Below are 16,749 nucleotides of genomic sequence, written 5' to 3' on the forward strand. Positions count from 1 at the left end.
TCATCTATGTACCTAAACACTGATGTTTTCTTTTAGCAACTTTTTCTTCTGTGAGTTCTCATTATTTGCTTTATGACTATCATACACATTTTGGATGCAACATACACAAAGGACATTTCATCAGCTTTAATGCTGTCCCCTTCAGTAATATGGACATGATATTAGGAGAGTTTTCTCAAATTTGCACAATCATTCCCTACTCAGTTAGCTTCTCCCCTGTTTTTAAGTCAAGCAATAGTTCGGTTGTCTTATCAGTCACAGTTCTATATTTGATGGGTGTTGGTCTCACTCAAAGATTCTGTCTGAAGCTCTGACTGGTCATCTTCAACTGGCAGAGTCACTGGACCAAATCCCAGCCTTGACTTTTCTGTAGGAACTGCAGTGATGTCTTGATCCAGAGGAGGAGATCTGGAAGTTATATAATTGAGGAAGGAGACAATCCCTAGGGGAAGAGAAGAATTCTTGGTGAGTTTCAAGAGACAGATGGTCTTTTGGCTTTGAAAATTCTAACTCATTCTTTCAATACTCAGCTCACAAGGGCTCTTTTCAGTGAAGTCAATCCCCTGCCCACCCCTGCCCCACGCCAGCACTCTCATTTCATTTCTGTACTTCTTCCATGGTTAGGAAAAAGCTTGAACCTCCTGGGTGCAAATCATAGTTCCTACTTTCTGTATGATGTTGGCAAGTGTCTCAACCCATCTGTGCCTCAGTTAGTAGAAAAGTGAAAGTGAAGTCGCTCAGTCGTGTCCGACTCTTTGCGACCCCATGGACTGTAGCCTACCAGGCTCCTCCGACCATGGAATTTTCCAGGCAAAATGGAAATGGGTTGCCATTTCCTCCTCCAGGAGATCTTCCCAACCCAGGGATTGAACCCCGGTCTCCCGCATTGTAGGCAGACGCTTTACCGTCTGAGCCAGCAGAGAAGACAGTTAGTAGAACAGGTTACTAATTCTAGATTTTTTTCAGACTCCAAAATGCATGTTTTCTTTACCATACCACACTGCCTCTTGAGGTATGAATGTTCTTAATAGGAACGGTTAGTGCTTCTATTTCTCCTAGATTCCCCCTCCCTTTTGAGAACTGATTTTCCCTTCCATCCTCCTAGCTTAAGGCAGGAAGGGGACTGACTCACCCGCAAACAAGTATATGAAGTCACTCCCCCAATTAACCTGATAGGGCCATAGGAGAGCTGACTCCATCGTTTCCGAACTATACAAGTCGACCTGTTCCAGAAACAGGATGAGGCAGAGCAGCAAGCAGGAGGCTAGGACCAGAAGAAAACATGTCACATCCCTTGGTGTCTTTAATTTGCCTTGACTGCTACCCTCAATTCTTCTGCTTCCAGACACCATATTATTTGTCATTGTTGTTTAGTCGCTAAGTCGTGTCCAACATTTTTGCAACCCCATGGACTGTAGCCTGCCAGGTTCCTCTGTCCATGGGATTTCCCAGGCAAGAATAACTAGAGTGGGCTGCCATTTCCTCCTCCAGGGGATCTTCGCCACCCAGGGGTCAAACCCACGTCTTCTGCATTGCAGGCAGATTCTTTATCACTAAGCCACTGGAGAAGCCCCTACACCATATTACATAGAAAGGATCAAAGAGATAAAATCTAACCAAGATGACTGACCAAGGTGAGGCCTCTTCCCTGGGTTAAGTTAACTAATGTGTTTCATACAGTAAGACAGGGCAGGTAGCTGGCAACTTGATGGAATGAAGAAGAGAAAGGGAACAAGAAAAAGAGGATAAAAACCCACACAGAGGAAATTTGTTCCCTCAACAATTTTGCCACAGTACTACCCTGCCATCTAGGTCTGTACCTGAGATGAAGCTGAGCATGGATACCTTCAGATCCAAGTTACCAGTCATCCTTCCTCTTCTAGGGAGGCAAGAACTGAAGAGCCAGCCAAGGACAACAAGTATGGTGAAGACAGAGATGAGGAAGAAGGCCCTGGAATATTGGAGGTAATCTGCCAAAGAGAAGGAGAGGCTTGGTTAATCCAGCTGGGAACCTCTCCTGAAAAAAACCAGACAGTCTTAGAGAAGGGAGTGAAGACTAAAGAGGATGAAACTGAACTTGCTATGTGGCATCCAGGGCACAAGTAAGAATCTTTCCCAGCTCTTCATTGATAGTTGGAATTTTTTACTATGAAGGCAAAACCTTCACTGTAAAACTAAAGATAATATAAAAATAGTTCTGGGTACGTTAACACAGTAACTTAGATGTAGACCAGCTTATAAGAGGTGTGACCAATATTACAACACATATTTAAACTTTTTCTTGCTCCTAATTCTAATTCTAAAAGTGATACATACTCAATATAACATTGGCGGGACTACAAAAGTGCCAAGAAGCAGGAATAATATCAGCCCTATTCCAGCTACCCACAGACAACCATTGTTAGCATCTTATTTGGTTTCTTTCTGGTATTTTTCTATCCCCTGTACATAGTCGACATGATACTGAATAGTGATTTTTTTAAAAGAGATTATGCAGTAAGATTTTTCTCAGATCATCTGCTGTAAACATCACATTCAATGGCTACAAGATAGTCTATCATATCAACATACTTTGCTTAATGATTTTACCATTGTTGGAGTTCGTTTCTATTTATTTTTCTCTTTTAAATGTATCTGGCATGAACAATCATCCTGTGACTATAAAATGAAATCACATTTACCTTAACTCCCATATCATAATGATTTCAAGCCCCCAACTGACTGGATTGCAGGCATTTAACACTCCACAAATATCTCCTTTTTTTTTTCTGAGTCTCTCAAGGCCCCATCTCATGTGTGTTTGAGGATAGGTCTGCTAAGGTTCTTTTGCTCCAGTGCCCTTACCCTGGTGCCATAACACTCCTCTCGCTCATCTTTTGGCTCCAGGGCACTGATCTCCTTGGTTCTGCCCCTTCAGACTGGGTTCGGTAAGAAAGAAGAGGGAACATGCCAACCCTTACTTTTTTTTTTTTTAAGATTTATTTGCTTATTTATTTTATTTTTTGGCTGTGGTGGGTGTTCATGGTTGCCCTCAGGCTTTCTCTACTTGTGGCGAGTCGAGTGGGGGCTCTTTGTTGGGGTGTGCAGGCTTCTCATTGTGGCAGCTTCTCTTGCTGCAGAGCACAGGCTCTAGGTGAGTGGGCTTTAGTAGTTGCAGCACATGGGTTCAGTAGTTGCAGCTCACGGGCTTTGTTGCTCCTCAGCACAGGATTGTCCTGAACCAGGGATGGATTGAACCTGTGTCCCTTGTATTGCAAGGTCCACTGGACCACCTAGGAAGCCCCGCCAACCCTTACTTTTTGCTACTATATCCCTAACATGAAATAGATCCTTCGCTTGACTTCCTCAGCAATACAGAAGAAATCTTCTGTATTTTATCTTCCCCAGTTTTACAGAAGAATTAAGAAATGGAGTAACTTACAAGTAGATATATCTTTACTGAGGTACCGCAGATCTACCAATATCTTCAATTTCTTTATAAGGTGCTTCCTCGTCTAGCTTATTTTCTGTCTCACTGTAACAAGGACCAGCTCATCCCTACCAGGAAAAGTTCTCTAAGCACTTTTATGCCTAAAAAGCCAAGTCCAGCTTCGAAGTAACCTTAAAGAGAAGACTACTAAGCTTATCCTAGTCCACAAACTGCCTCTTAAGTTTTATTTTGTCTAGAACATACCACTGGCTAACAAAATCAATAACAGTAATTTCCATTAAGAGAAACCACCCTCTTACCCACTCCAATATTCTTGAGCTTCCCTTGCAGCTCAGCTGGTAAAGAATCCACCTGCAATGTGGGAGACCTGGGTTTGATCCCTGGGTTGGGAAGATCCCATGGAGAAGGGAAAGGCTACCACTCCATTATTCTGGCCTGGAGAATTCCAAAGGGGTCGCAAAGAATCAGACAAGACTGAGCAACTTTCACTTTCACTTTCATTTTCACCCTCCTACCCACAGAGGTCAGGTGCTATATGGCCCCAACAAGTTAGCCACATTAAAACATGATAACCCAAGGGCAGCACATTTTCTGAAAACTAGGTCATTCAGAATTAGCCAGTTAGGGGTTTCCCTGGTGGCTCAGTGGTAAAGAATCCACCTACCAGTGCAAGGGACGTGGGTCCAATCCCTGATCCCACATGCCTGGAGGCAGCTAAGCCACTGCTCCACAGCTATTGAGCCAGTGCTCTAGAGCCCTAGAGCTGTAACTACTGAGCCCCTGTGTCACAACTAGTGAAACCCAAGAGCCCTAGAGCCCGTGCTGTGCAATAAGAAGCCACCGCAAAGAGAAGTCCATGCACCTCAACTAGAGTGTAGCCTCCACTCACCACAACTAGAGAAAGGCCCATGCAGCAGCAAAGACTCACACAGCCAAAAATAGATAAATAAAATTATATACAGAACTAGCCAGCTAGAGCCATCAGCTAGATTGAGCTGCATGAAGCCCAGTGTGATAAGCATCTTTTGCAGTATCGAGCCTGTAGTCTTCCATGGGCCCTCACAGCCCTTGTCTCAAGCCCTGGACCCTTGCCTACAACTCCTTTGACTATCATTAGTAGGACCAAGGAAAGGTACCAGTATAATTCCTTGGATATCTGGATTTGGGACTGATTGATACTACTTTCCTCTTTTGCTTGCTTGAACCAAGAAGATATAAAGCTAGCCTGGGATATCCCTCTTTCCAGGCACTTATATACTAAAAAACAGGAAAAACTGAGCTGTAGAGATAAAATAAACAAAGTGACGTGACAAAGGCGTTCAGGAGAGACTGAATGACTAGTTGGCTTGATTTTCTTTGCCTGAGATCACAGTCTCCTCTGGAATCCCCTGAGGTCCAGAAAACTTCCTGCCTTTGGGAGTTATGAGATTCTTCTGAATCTCTATAAAGAAGTTCACTCTTCAGCTTATGCTGGTTCATATGAGTTCTGATATTTAAAACACAAAAGAGGACTAAGATACCCAGTCCAACTCCTGTCTAAGATGTTACAGTCTAGTCTTTCTTCTACCACGAGGGGAAGACTACTTTCACGTTCTTCTTAACCATCTTTTCAGTCTCAATTTCTCATCTCCTGAAAACTCCATAAACAAGATCACTCACAATTCCATGAGAACAACTAAAGATGTGCAGCATAGTATAGTCTAAACCCTTACAGGAATCATGTCTACCAGTCATAATGATACGCAACAAATTATCTAACCAAACTAAGCACTTAGCTTCAGAGTCTAAAACAGCTGCATTTGGCTAACTTCATAGCCTTTTTTAAAAATTCATGTAACAAAACCAAGGTCTGAAAGCTGAATTCAAACCTCTACATCCTGTAAGAAGAAATCATATTTTAGCTTTTAAACAACAATTTTTAAAAATTAAATTATTTATTTTTGGCTGCACTAGGTCTTCATTGTGGCAAACAGGGGCTACTCTTCATTGTGGCGTGTAGGCTTCTCAACGTGGTGGCTGCTCTTATTGCAGAGCTTCGGCTCTAGGGTGTGTGGGCTTCAGTAGGCATGGCTTGCAGGCTCCAGGGCACAGTCTCAGTAGCTGTGGCACACAGGCCTAGTTGTTCCATGGCATGTGGGATCTTCCAGGACCAGAGATCGAACCCGTGTCTCCTGCATTGGCTGGTTATTCTTCACCAATAAGCCACCAAGGAAGCCCTAACCAACAGTGTATATGGCAACTTATCTGTTAATGTTTCAAAAATGTTAGAACTGGTTACAAAAGTCCCTACTTGTACATGTCAGTAAGAAATCTTGGTCCACAGAGGAGTGCCCTAGATAAAAGGAGCACCCATGTGGGTCACCTGTACCCAAACATTTCTAAGCTTTCTTTAAGGACATGCGTTGATGTGGACTTAGGTTGCAGGAATAGCAAAACAAGCCTCCCAGTTAAGGAAGACAATGAAGCTAACATCCTGGAAGATGTTAGCTGGAAGAGACATCACTTTCAATTTGGCAGAGAAGAAGTCCAAATCATTTGAAAAACTTGGTAAGACCCTTGCTGGTATTCTTAGTATCATCCCAATCAGTGATTCTTGTACTTCAGAGCACCACCAGGTAGCATGTAAAAGCTGCCAGGACAGGAGGGGGCACTAGCCAACAAGAAAGAAGTAGTGTTTCTCAGTGAATTGAGAAACCATTTGGCAGCTTATAATTGATGGGCAAGATCCCCTTCCATTATTAGGAAAGTAAAACTTTGCCCAAGAGTTTCTGGAAAGTGAGAGGTGTAGGGCTGTAAGCCACCCCACTCTTGTGAACAAATAGGCTTGGTTCACGTGAGATGCTCATCACTTTTAAGGCTGTTGACACTCCAAAAGGAAGCAGTGGGGAAGTAAAGACAACACGAGATGAAAGAGCATGCTGGTCTTGCCTTCTGAGAGGGCCCACACTCTGTCTGTGGAGTGTGTTTCTCTCTAAATAAATCCACTTCTTACCTATCACTTTGTCTTTCCCTGAATTCTTTCTGTGATGAGATGTCAAGAACCCAAGCTTCAGGCTTCCCTGGTGGTCAAGTGATTAAGAACCGCCTTGCAATGCAGGGGAAACCAGTTCGATTCCTGGTCTGGGAAGATCCCACATGTCAAGGGACAACTAGGCCCCTCGGCCACAACTACTGAGCCTTCACTCTGGAGCCTACATACAGCAACTGCTGAAGGCCTGAGTGCCCTAGGCCCTGTGCTCCACAACAAAGAAAGCCACCACAATGAGAAGCCCATACGAAGAGTAGCCCCTGCTCTTCGCAAATATAGAAAGTCCACGCACAGCAACAAACACCCAGTGCAGCCAAAAAACAAACAAAAAAAGAACCTGAGCTTCATTAAGTCCTGAAACTAGGAACTAAGGCCCCCACCCACATAGAGGATAGTGACTTCAGCCTGAGCACAAGGTTCCTAAAACACCACCCTGTTACCTCAGCACCAACCAATCAGAAAAAAAAGTCTGCACACAGTGGAAGATAATGAAGACTCTGACCTCCTTCCCAAATGATTCTCCCTTTAGAAACATTCATAGATATAAAATATATAAATTATGTACACAGTCGTGTCTGACTCTTTGCGACCCCATAAACTATAGCCCATCAGGCTCCTCTGTCGATGGGATTCTCCAGGCAAGAATACTGGAGTGGGTAGCCATCCCCTTCTCCAGGGGATCTTCCCGATCCAGGGATTGAACTCATGTCTCCTGCCTTGCAGGTGGATTCTTTACCATCTGAGAAGCTTTCATGGTGGAGCGGAATCTTCAGAGCTGGTGTCTGGACACATGTCCACCTTCTCCCCAGGTTGCTAGGTTCCTCAATAAAGCAAACCTTCCTTTTCCAACAATAACAACAACAAAAGAAGAAGAAGAAAGAGCAGAGTAGTGAAGTCATCTGGTAATGAGATGTTCCAAGAGGGCTCCCCTCACTTCACTCTAGTTCCTTCAGCAAAAATCAAAGCCAGGACAGGGTACAGTGCTCCAAAGGGATCTAGCCCCTTTCAACTCTGAAGGAGCCAGATTGAGTGGATGGAGATGGGAAGTAGACATTGACTTTGAGGATGAGGAAGGTGCTGCCAGAGACAAGCAGAGGAATCAGTCCACTTATTTAGCCAAATTTAAGCCTCCAAGCTGCTGCCATGGTGCCTTCATTCCAGGAGCATAAGATCAAAACTCCCCCAGGCTCAGGGGAAGTGCCCAAAGGAGGTGGTTTTGGAACACAGGAGATATTGGATGGATACCTAGCACTCTGGAAAGGAAGTTCTGAAACGTTCTTTGTATTTAGATTCACTCGTACTTGGTTGATATGCCAGAATCAACATCCCTACACAGCTTGTGGGTGTTTATTGTGTGACGGTTCCCAGAGTCCTGGATCTGGACCAAAGACCCAGGCTTTCTTCTCTACCCTCTGCAAAACAGTTCAAGTTCCTCTCATTGGCAACACACATTCCTTTACGTTATGGTCTGATCTCACTTATGTTATGTAGGAAATTAGCAGAAAGGTCTGTTGCATGCTGAGACCTAGTAGTAGAAATGAAGGATTGCATCCTTTACCCCCATTCTTTCTTCATCCCATCACCAATACAGCACAGAGGTTATCAGTTATCTAGAACCAGGGAAAGAGGTAGAGTAACAACGGCCTGAAGTAAGTCTAGGACGGAGGAGCATGAACACACACGCTTTTGAGCCCATCTGAGATAGCCCCAGTGAAAGTCTCAGAATTGACTGGGGACACCATGGGAGAGGTGGCTAAATTTTTGCAATTCAGTAGGTAAAAGTTTGTAGTTCTTGAACTTGGGCAATAATAGATGATAGGGTCCACATGGGGTCTCACTGATGGCTCATTATGTCGACCTTGCAAACAAAGAACAAATCACAGTGAACCTTGAGACTGACCAAATTCCCCAAATGGCATCCTGTTATCTCACTGGCGCCTATCTTCCCAAAGCTGCGAGACCACCAGATTCCAGACCTCCAGCTATGTGACCATCCCTTCAGAGAATTTTTCATTGGCGGGGTATAAGAAGGACTCCGTCAGAAAGGGACGACGCTGGTTCTCCTTAAGGGTCAGTGACTCTCTATTTTCCCTCTAATAAATTCCCTTTTCTTCCTGACTGCCCGGCTGGTTCTCTTTTTCTCTGCACTCACCTTACATTCTGGCGCCGAAAGCGGGGAGGGAAGATCCACCGCAACTGGGTGGGCTCCTGTCACAAGCCCACCCCTCCCTTGGACCTGGACGAGAAACTGAGGCAAACTCCGGGATGGGACTTTCCACGTGCCTTGCTGGACTGACATCCACACACCAGCCCACATTTCATCCATGGGTTACAAGGGTGAGTGAAATCCCATTCCCTCGGATCCTCTCTCTCTCACTTCATTTCCAAGTCCTAGTACTAGGCGGGAGGATCCCCACTGCCCTCGGGCCCTGGACCTTGTGCCCTGGACCTTGTGCCCCGTCTGACTCTGAAATAGGGGACGCCCATTTCAAAGCAGACTATTGTTACTCTCAGAGAAAATCCTGAGAATGGGGATGCCTTTTCTCTCGGATCTTTCTCCTCGCTTTCTCTCGCCCTTGTCTAACCTCCCTATTCAGCCGCATGGGAAATTTTCAATCCCTGCCCTCAAAATCTATTCCTCTAGGATGCCTTTTACCGAAACCTAAAAGCTTTGGGCTTCCAAGGGGAGATCAGACCAAAAAGACTTATTTACTATTCTAACACTGCCTGGCCACAATACAGACTTGATAACACGTCCCAATGGCCAGAAAATGGAACTCTCAATGAAAACCCTCTGCGGAACTTTGATGACTTCTGCTGCCACAATGGTAAGTGGTTAGAAATCCCTTACGTCCAGGCTTTCTTTGCTCTTCGCTCTTGACCCCCTCTGTGAATCCTGTTCTACTTCTCAAATACTCTTAGCCCACTCTGGGCCACATCCTCCTAATACAATGTTTCCTGATCCCTGTTCAGACTTTTCTTCTTCCTTCGACCCTGCTGACCACAACCCACCCCCGAGCACTCCCGATCCCCTTGCAGCCGCTCCAGATCCAGTTCCACAACCTCTACCTTACAAACCCTCCTACCTTCCTCCTTCTCAAGCACAGGCCTCCAGCTCCCAACCCCCCTCCCCAGACCTCAGCCCCACCCTCTACCCTGAGGGTCCCAAGGTTTTACCTCCCTAGATCCCCTCCCTGTACCCGTCCTGAACAACTTTAAAACAGGAAGCTTCACCGCAGGACCCCACTCCTTCCCCTGCCCCACTCCTCCCTTTATGGGAAGCAGCTGGAGCAGAAGGCTTTGTTGGGGTTCATGTCCCATTCTCCCTCACCGAACTATCTCAGGTTGAAAAGCGTCTTGGCTCCTTTTCCTCAGACCCTGATAATAATCTAAAAGAATTCAAGTATCTTACCCAGTCTTATGACTTAACCTGGCATGATATTTACATCATCCTTTCCCCGACTCTTTGCCCAAGCCTCTCAGGCGCATGCTGATGAGATACACAGGACAGAGGACACTCAGCCTGTAGGGGCCACAGCTTCCCCGCCCCCGAGATGATCCCAGCTGGGATTATCAGGCAGGGAGACCCAGAGGAGCAGCCTGTAATCATATGATTGCTTGCCTCATTGTGGGCCTTCAAAAGGAAGGGCATAAAGCCATCAACTTTGATTCAGCTCTGGGAGATAACTCAAAGACTAGGCAAAAACCCAGCACAATTTCTAGCCAGCTTAATGGAAGCGCTACAAAAATATACAAAATTAGACATATTTTATCTCCTAGTCGTCCGCAGATATCCAAAAGAAACCAAAAAAGGTAGAAGTAGGCCCTCAAACCCCTCAACGAGACCTTTCAAATTTAGCCTTTAAGATTTTCAATAACTGGGAAGAACAGGCAAAACTAGAAAAGGCCCAACAAGATCAGGCCAAATACTATCTTTTAGCCACTGTCCTACACAGCTCCAAGCCTCCATCAACCAGCAAAGAAAGGAAGCCACCTGGGCCCTGTTTCAAATGCAGCAAAGGCCACTGGGCCCGCTCATGCCTAAAGCCAAGGCTTCCTCCAAGTCCATGTCCCAGCTGTGGCATCAAGGGACATTGGAAGGTCCACTGCCCAACTCCCTCTCCAGGGATCCGGACATCCCCTCCTGGTCCCGAGCAGGAGTTCAACCCAGCTCTGCTCAGCCTCCTCAGACTCACCGCTGAAGACTGAAGGTGCCCAGGGCCCCAGACCCCAACTCTTATCACCTCTATGGAGCCCAGTGTAACTCTTACAGTGGCAGGATCATTTACGAGCCTTCACCAACCCAGCTATCCACAAATTACTTCTCACTCAGGTTATCAAAAACTTCGACCTCACACAAATCCCCTTGACCCACATTCCAGCCTTTTCTTATCTCACCTCCACGATGTCTCTGTCCTGCAGGAAGCAGTTACAGAAGATTGACCTTCGGCCCTTATCTTAAATCAAAAAGGCTGGAATGATAGAGTCCACATGGAGTCTCATTGATAGGATGGCTCATTATGTCGACCTCGCAATCAAAGAATAAATCACAGTGATCCTTGAGATTGACCAAATTCCCCAAGTGGCATCCTGTTATCTCACTGGTGCCTATCTTCTCAAAGCTGCGAGACCACCAGATTCCAGACCTCCAGCTACGTGACCATCCCTTCAGAGAATTTTTCATTGGTGGGGTATAAGAAGGACCCCGTCAGAAAGGGAGGATGCTGGTTCTCCTTAAGGGCCACTCACCCTCTCTTTTCCCTCTAATAAGTTTCCCTTTTCTTGCCTGACTGCCTGGCTCGCTCCCTTTTTCTCTGCACTTGCCTTACAATTGCATGTTATTATTACAGGCTGATGAAACCTAGACATACTGATAACATTTGGGGCATTCCTGATGAAATCTGTATTGCAGATTAATTACTGACCTAGAATTAGGACTAGTTAACATTGAAATGGGCTTCCCTGGTAGCTCAGCTGGTAAAGAATCCACCTGCAATGCGCGAGAACTGGGTTTGACCTCTGGGTTGGGAAGATCCCCACCCACTCCAGCATTCTTGCCTGGAGAATGCCCACGGACAAAGGAGCCTGGTGGGCTACAGTCCATGGGGCCGCAAAGAGTCGGACACAACTGAGCGACTAAGCACAGCACAGCACAACATTGGAAATAGGGTGGATACTTGACTTAACAACTATGTACTTAAAGAACTCGGTTGACCTTCTCTAAACAACAGTTGGCCTCATAGGTGAATTCAAGGCTCCAAGAAATAAACTACTGCTTTAAGTGACAACATTTCAAGATTCTGATTCACTAAAGATTTAAATAGGGTCTTCCCAGGTGGCTCAGTGGTAAAGAATCTACCTGCTAATGTAGGGAACACAGGTTCAATTCCTGGTCTGGAAACATCCCCCAGGCCGTGGAGCAACCAAGCCCAGGCATCACAAGTACTGAACCTGAGCTCTGCAGCGGGGGAGCTGCAACTCCTGAGCCCATGCGCAGCACCTCCTGAAGCCCACATGCCCCGGAGCCCACGCTCTGCGATAAGAGAAGCCACTGCAATGAGATGTCCACTCACCGCAACTAGAGAGAAGTCCACATGGTAACAAAGACCCAGTACAGCCAAAAATAAACCAATCAAATTATTAAAAAATGTTAAACAATAATCTCAAAGCCTGAGGTTTAGCCTGGGTACCCAGTAACATAAATACAATTGCAGCTTAATGTTTATGCCTATACCTATTTTATTTTTATTTTTTTGGCCGCACCATGAGGCATGTAGGATCTTTAGTTCCCCTGACCAAGGACTGAACCCGTGTCCCCTGCAGTGGAAGCAGTCTTAACCAATGGACCACTAGGGAAGTCGCTATGCCTGTATCTCTCACTCTATTTCTCTGGAAATGAAGTTAGTGAGCGTAAATCTCTGGATGCACTTATCATCTGCTTTGGTTGTTCCTCATGGTGTGAGAGTGCACACATGATGTGAGAGTGCATTGTGCATGGATATTACCATTTACACATCTCTGTTAATATCATGGCTAAACAACCTATCTCACTGTTCATTTGATTTGCTGTTCTTTAATGACGGATCGAGGTTGTTTGTTAGACATCTGTAGTGTCTGTTTTGTAAATCACTTACAAAAAATTTATTTATGGAGGTATTTTATTTATTATAATAAAAACTTGTATATCATCTAATATATATTAAGGCCATTAACCTTCTATCTTTCATATTTGTTGCAATTATTTTCTCTAGTTTTTAGTTTTAGTTGAAGATGTAGCTGAATTTTCTGCCTGTGTTTCATTTTAGTTCCTTCTGAAGATCTCATTTTAGGATCCTATCCCTTAGTTCCAGATACTAAATATGTGTGCGTGGATGCTAAGTTGCTTCAGTTATGTCTGACTCTGCGACCCTATGGACTGTAGCACACCAACACTCCTCTGTCCATGGGATTCTCCAGTCAAGAATACCGGAGTGGGTTGCTGTGCCCTCCTCTAGGGATGGAACCCACGTCTCTTATGTCTCTTGTATTGGCAAGTGGGTTCTTTACCACTAGAGCTACCTGGGAAACCCATACTAAATATAAGCCCATGCCAAATAGGTGATACTCCACTTCAGGGTTGGATAGATGCCCCCTCCCCCCAAATCTTGGACTCCTGTTCATCTTCGGAGAAATAAACACTTTACTCATGTATGCTTTCTTTCACAGTACCTGTTTTTTTGTATAAATATATCTCTTGGTGGATGTTGGGGAAACTGTATAGTACAGTTTTTGCTTTCCTCTAAGTCTTAGTTCTGGTTGAAAAACTTCATGCATATGGTATCTTCTAGCCCTAGAAATTCATTTTTAATATATTTATTTTTTTGGCTGTGCCAGGTCTTAGTTGTGGCATGCAAGGTCTTGTAGCCTGACCAGGGATTGAACCTGGGCCCCCTGCATTGGGATTCTTAGCCACTGTATCACCAGGGAAGTTCCTCTAGAAATTTATTTTTTAATATTATGTGTTGCATCTTCAGATTTACTTAAATTCACAAAAATTTGACAATTTATTCTCTAAATATCTGGCATTTGATATACTACATATCTGATATACATTCAACTTCTCTTCTACAGTTAGCAGAAAAAACTGACCTTGAAAGTTAAAATTGACGGAGGCTGAGACACTTTGCTCTATCTTCCAGCTATAATCCAGCACTCCTATTTCTGCAAACCACATTAGACTAACAATCTCATTGCATCACAAGAACAGCTCATAAATGAGAAACAAGTTCTTCCCAGAGAGTAAAAGACTATCAGCTCATAATTTGGGAGAGGAAATGACCTGAGGTATGAAGGAGAAAGGGTACACCGAGGATACCAGAGAAAAGGACGTCCATGTTCACAGTCTGGCTGAGATCCCTTCTGGACTCAGAGAGGTGAAGGTCAAAAGATCTTGGAGGAAAAAAGACGAAGAGCCAATGTGGCAGAAAATTCTGGAACTGTGGGGCCTGCAGCATTCAATTCAGTGACACTCACAGGGTGGCTTGGGTGTGTGGCTCCAGCACAGCTCATGGTTGCATGAGATCCAGAGTCCTGCGTAGAGCTCAAGGCCATCATTGATCACCAGGAACTGCACCCAGTTCAGTGGGGACATGCAGATCAGCACTAGGAGGCTAAAGCCACAGAGGCTGCCACAGAACATTCGGATGTAGCCGTGTGTCTGATCCACATGCTGCTGTCGCCTCTTGGGTGGCATCAAGGCACTCGGATGTTGCGTGGGGAGGGTAGGCTACAAGGGCGAGGGATGAGGGAGATATTGCCTACCCAAGAAGATAACCCTTAATCCCCTGGGTCTCCTGCTCTTCTCTACCTCAAGTACCCCCACATGTGAGATTGGGACATCTCTCCCTACCCCTTCCATAAAAACAGGTCAGGGTCATCTTTTCCCTGTCTTTAGGACACTCTGTCTAGACCCACCTCTAAACAAGTCCTCTTCTTCCCATTGAACTACAACTAGGTATCTCCTCACCCTTTTGTATCTCCGGTCCCCCTTGACTTTGGGAACCTCGGGATAGTAGAAGGTGAAGACTGTTTGCTCCTCCCTCTCCATCTTGGCAGCCAGTTCACTTTCTAACTGCCACGGAACTTGTCTCGGTACGTCCTCATACACACTGGGCAGAATTCAAAGGGGGCTGGAAACCCCTTGGCAAACATTCCATTTCTGCTTCATATTCTGGGTCTGCTCAGATTGAGAAGAAATCCTCAAGTGTTAAGCATGTATGTGTGATGCTCTGCACCCTCCTTCTCTGACCCCTCCCAACTCCTTTGTTAAATAAATCCTCAATTATTTTGTCACCAGTTGCTACATGTCAAGTTTTGTGATAGGTCCTGGGACATAAAGATAAGTGAGATGTAGTTCCCTAAAAGCAAATTAAAAAATATACTCTGTTGTCTCCAGGACTCAGTAGTTTGTGGTTATAATTTAAGATTATATATCTGATCGGAATATAAATATGTTTATGTATAGAGATATCTCAGCAGTTCAGAATTCATATTCTCACCCCCATTTTAAGTGGAAGACCTCAGTGTGTCTCAATAGATGCAGGAATCAGTCTGTCAGCCACAGTCCTTCATTCAGCATCCACCTTTTTCTTCCTTTTTGCTCTAGTTTCCCCTCTTCAATGTCCTCTACTCATGAAGCCATTCAAGGTGCAGCCTCTGCCACTGCCTCTGCAGATAGGGCTCTGTGAAAATGCCAGTGTCCCTACCCCAGGGGGCTACCAGCCAATGTGCTGAAAGATAATACAGCAGTGTTGAGTTCCACGTGGAATTGGGGAGAATAGCCTTTCCCTGGTTCCACAGCCAGCACAACATATGCCCAGAGTATCTCAAAGTCTCCTTTTCAGACAACTCTCGGCATTGGTCCTAACTCCTTTCCTCACAAGGACTCAAAACCAACCCAAGATGCTGAACAGATGTCATCCTGTTGCACAGCGTGAACTTTGATTCCAGGAAATGCCCAGCTGGATCACCAGCTCTTGTTTTCCAAAGTTTGGGCTGAATCAGAATATCCCCACACACTTTCCTCCTACCATATGCTCTCCCTACCCATCCCAACTTGTGGAAACCTATTCTTTATTTCAGCCAGTGAGAGCCACTATTAATAGCTAGTTTTTGTCCGTGCTTTAGCATATAGTCCTTCTTCTGCAAAAGTGTTAATTGACTCTCTGTCTCCTAAAACTTAGCCTACTGCCTGAAAAGAATAGTATTTCATGTCGAATGAATGAGTGAGCAACACATTTTCATATTAAGTAGAGGGGCTTCCCGGCTAGCTCAGTTGGTAAAGAATCTGCCTGCAATGCAGGAGACCTGGGTTCGATCCCTGGTTTGGGAAGATCCCCTGGTGAAGGGAAAGGCTACCCACTCCAGTATTCTGGCCTGGAGAATTCCAGTGACTGTATAGTCCATGGGGTTGCAAAGAGTCGAACAAGACTGAGTGACTTTCACTTCACTTCACTTCTTTACCAGTAGTGCCCTACCTAGGAAGTCTATCAGCCTCTCCAGTGAAGTGAAAGTCACTCAGTCTTGTTCGACTCTTTGCAACCCCATGGACTATACAACCCATGGAATTCTCCAGGCCAGAATACTGAAGTAGGTAAGCCTTTCCCTTATCCAGGGGATCTTCCCAACCCGGGGATCAAACCCAGGTCTCCTGCATTGCAGGCGGATTCTTCACTAGCTGAGCCACCAGGGAAGCCCAAGAATACTGGAGTGGGTAGCCTATCCCTTCTCCAGGGGATCTTCCTAATCCAGGAATCGAACTGGGGTCTCCTGCAACACAGGCAGATTCTTTACCAACTGAGCCACCCCCCCTGCAATGCAGGAGACATAAGAGATGGGGGTTTGATTTGTGGGTTGGAAAGATCCCCTGGAGGAGGGCATGGCAACTCATTCCAATATTCTTGCCTGGAGAATCCCATGGATAGAGGAGCCTGGTGGGCTATAGTCCACAGGGTTGCAAAGAGTCAAACATGACTGAAGCAACTTAGCATGCATGCAAGAGGATGATACAGAGAACAGAAGAGTTAATGCTGTCAGGGGGAAATTAGGGAAGATTTAGATGTTTAAATGGAGGTTTAGATGGAAAAGACGCTGTCTAAGCTGAATTTTAAGGGAATTTGACAAATAATTGCGTGGAAGGGCACTTGAAACAGAACATGCCCTTTCTGTCTCAAGGCAGAAAGCCACAAATACCATGAAGTTCTGAAGGCACTATAAGCAGAGTGGTTCTATTGGCAGGGCGGGGCGGGGCGGG

The 16,749-nt window shown here is 45.3% G+C and overlaps 1 protein-coding gene across 1 annotated transcript; it reads right to left on the reverse strand.

Annotated features, from left to right (window-relative positions):
• Positions 1–263: 263 nt before the first annotated feature.
• Positions 264–14,544, reverse strand: TMEM202 (transmembrane protein 202). The gene is made up of 5 exons (XM_061158321.1): positions 14,464–14,544; positions 13,971–14,223; positions 1,821–1,970; positions 1,133–1,264; positions 264–442 (listed from the first exon to the last, which is right to left on the reverse strand). Exons 1-5 carry the CDS (start codon positions 14,542–14,544, stop codon positions 264–266), a joined length of 795 nt encoding a protein of 264 aa, XP_061014304.1.
• Between the last annotated feature and the right edge of the window lie 2,205 nt (positions 14,545–16,749).

The sequence above is a fragment of the Dama dama genome, chromosome 12, assembly GCF_033118175.1.
Source record: "Dama dama isolate Ldn47 chromosome 12, ASM3311817v1, whole genome shotgun sequence".
Taxonomy (NCBI): Eukaryota; Metazoa; Chordata; class Mammalia; order Artiodactyla; family Cervidae; genus Dama; species Dama dama.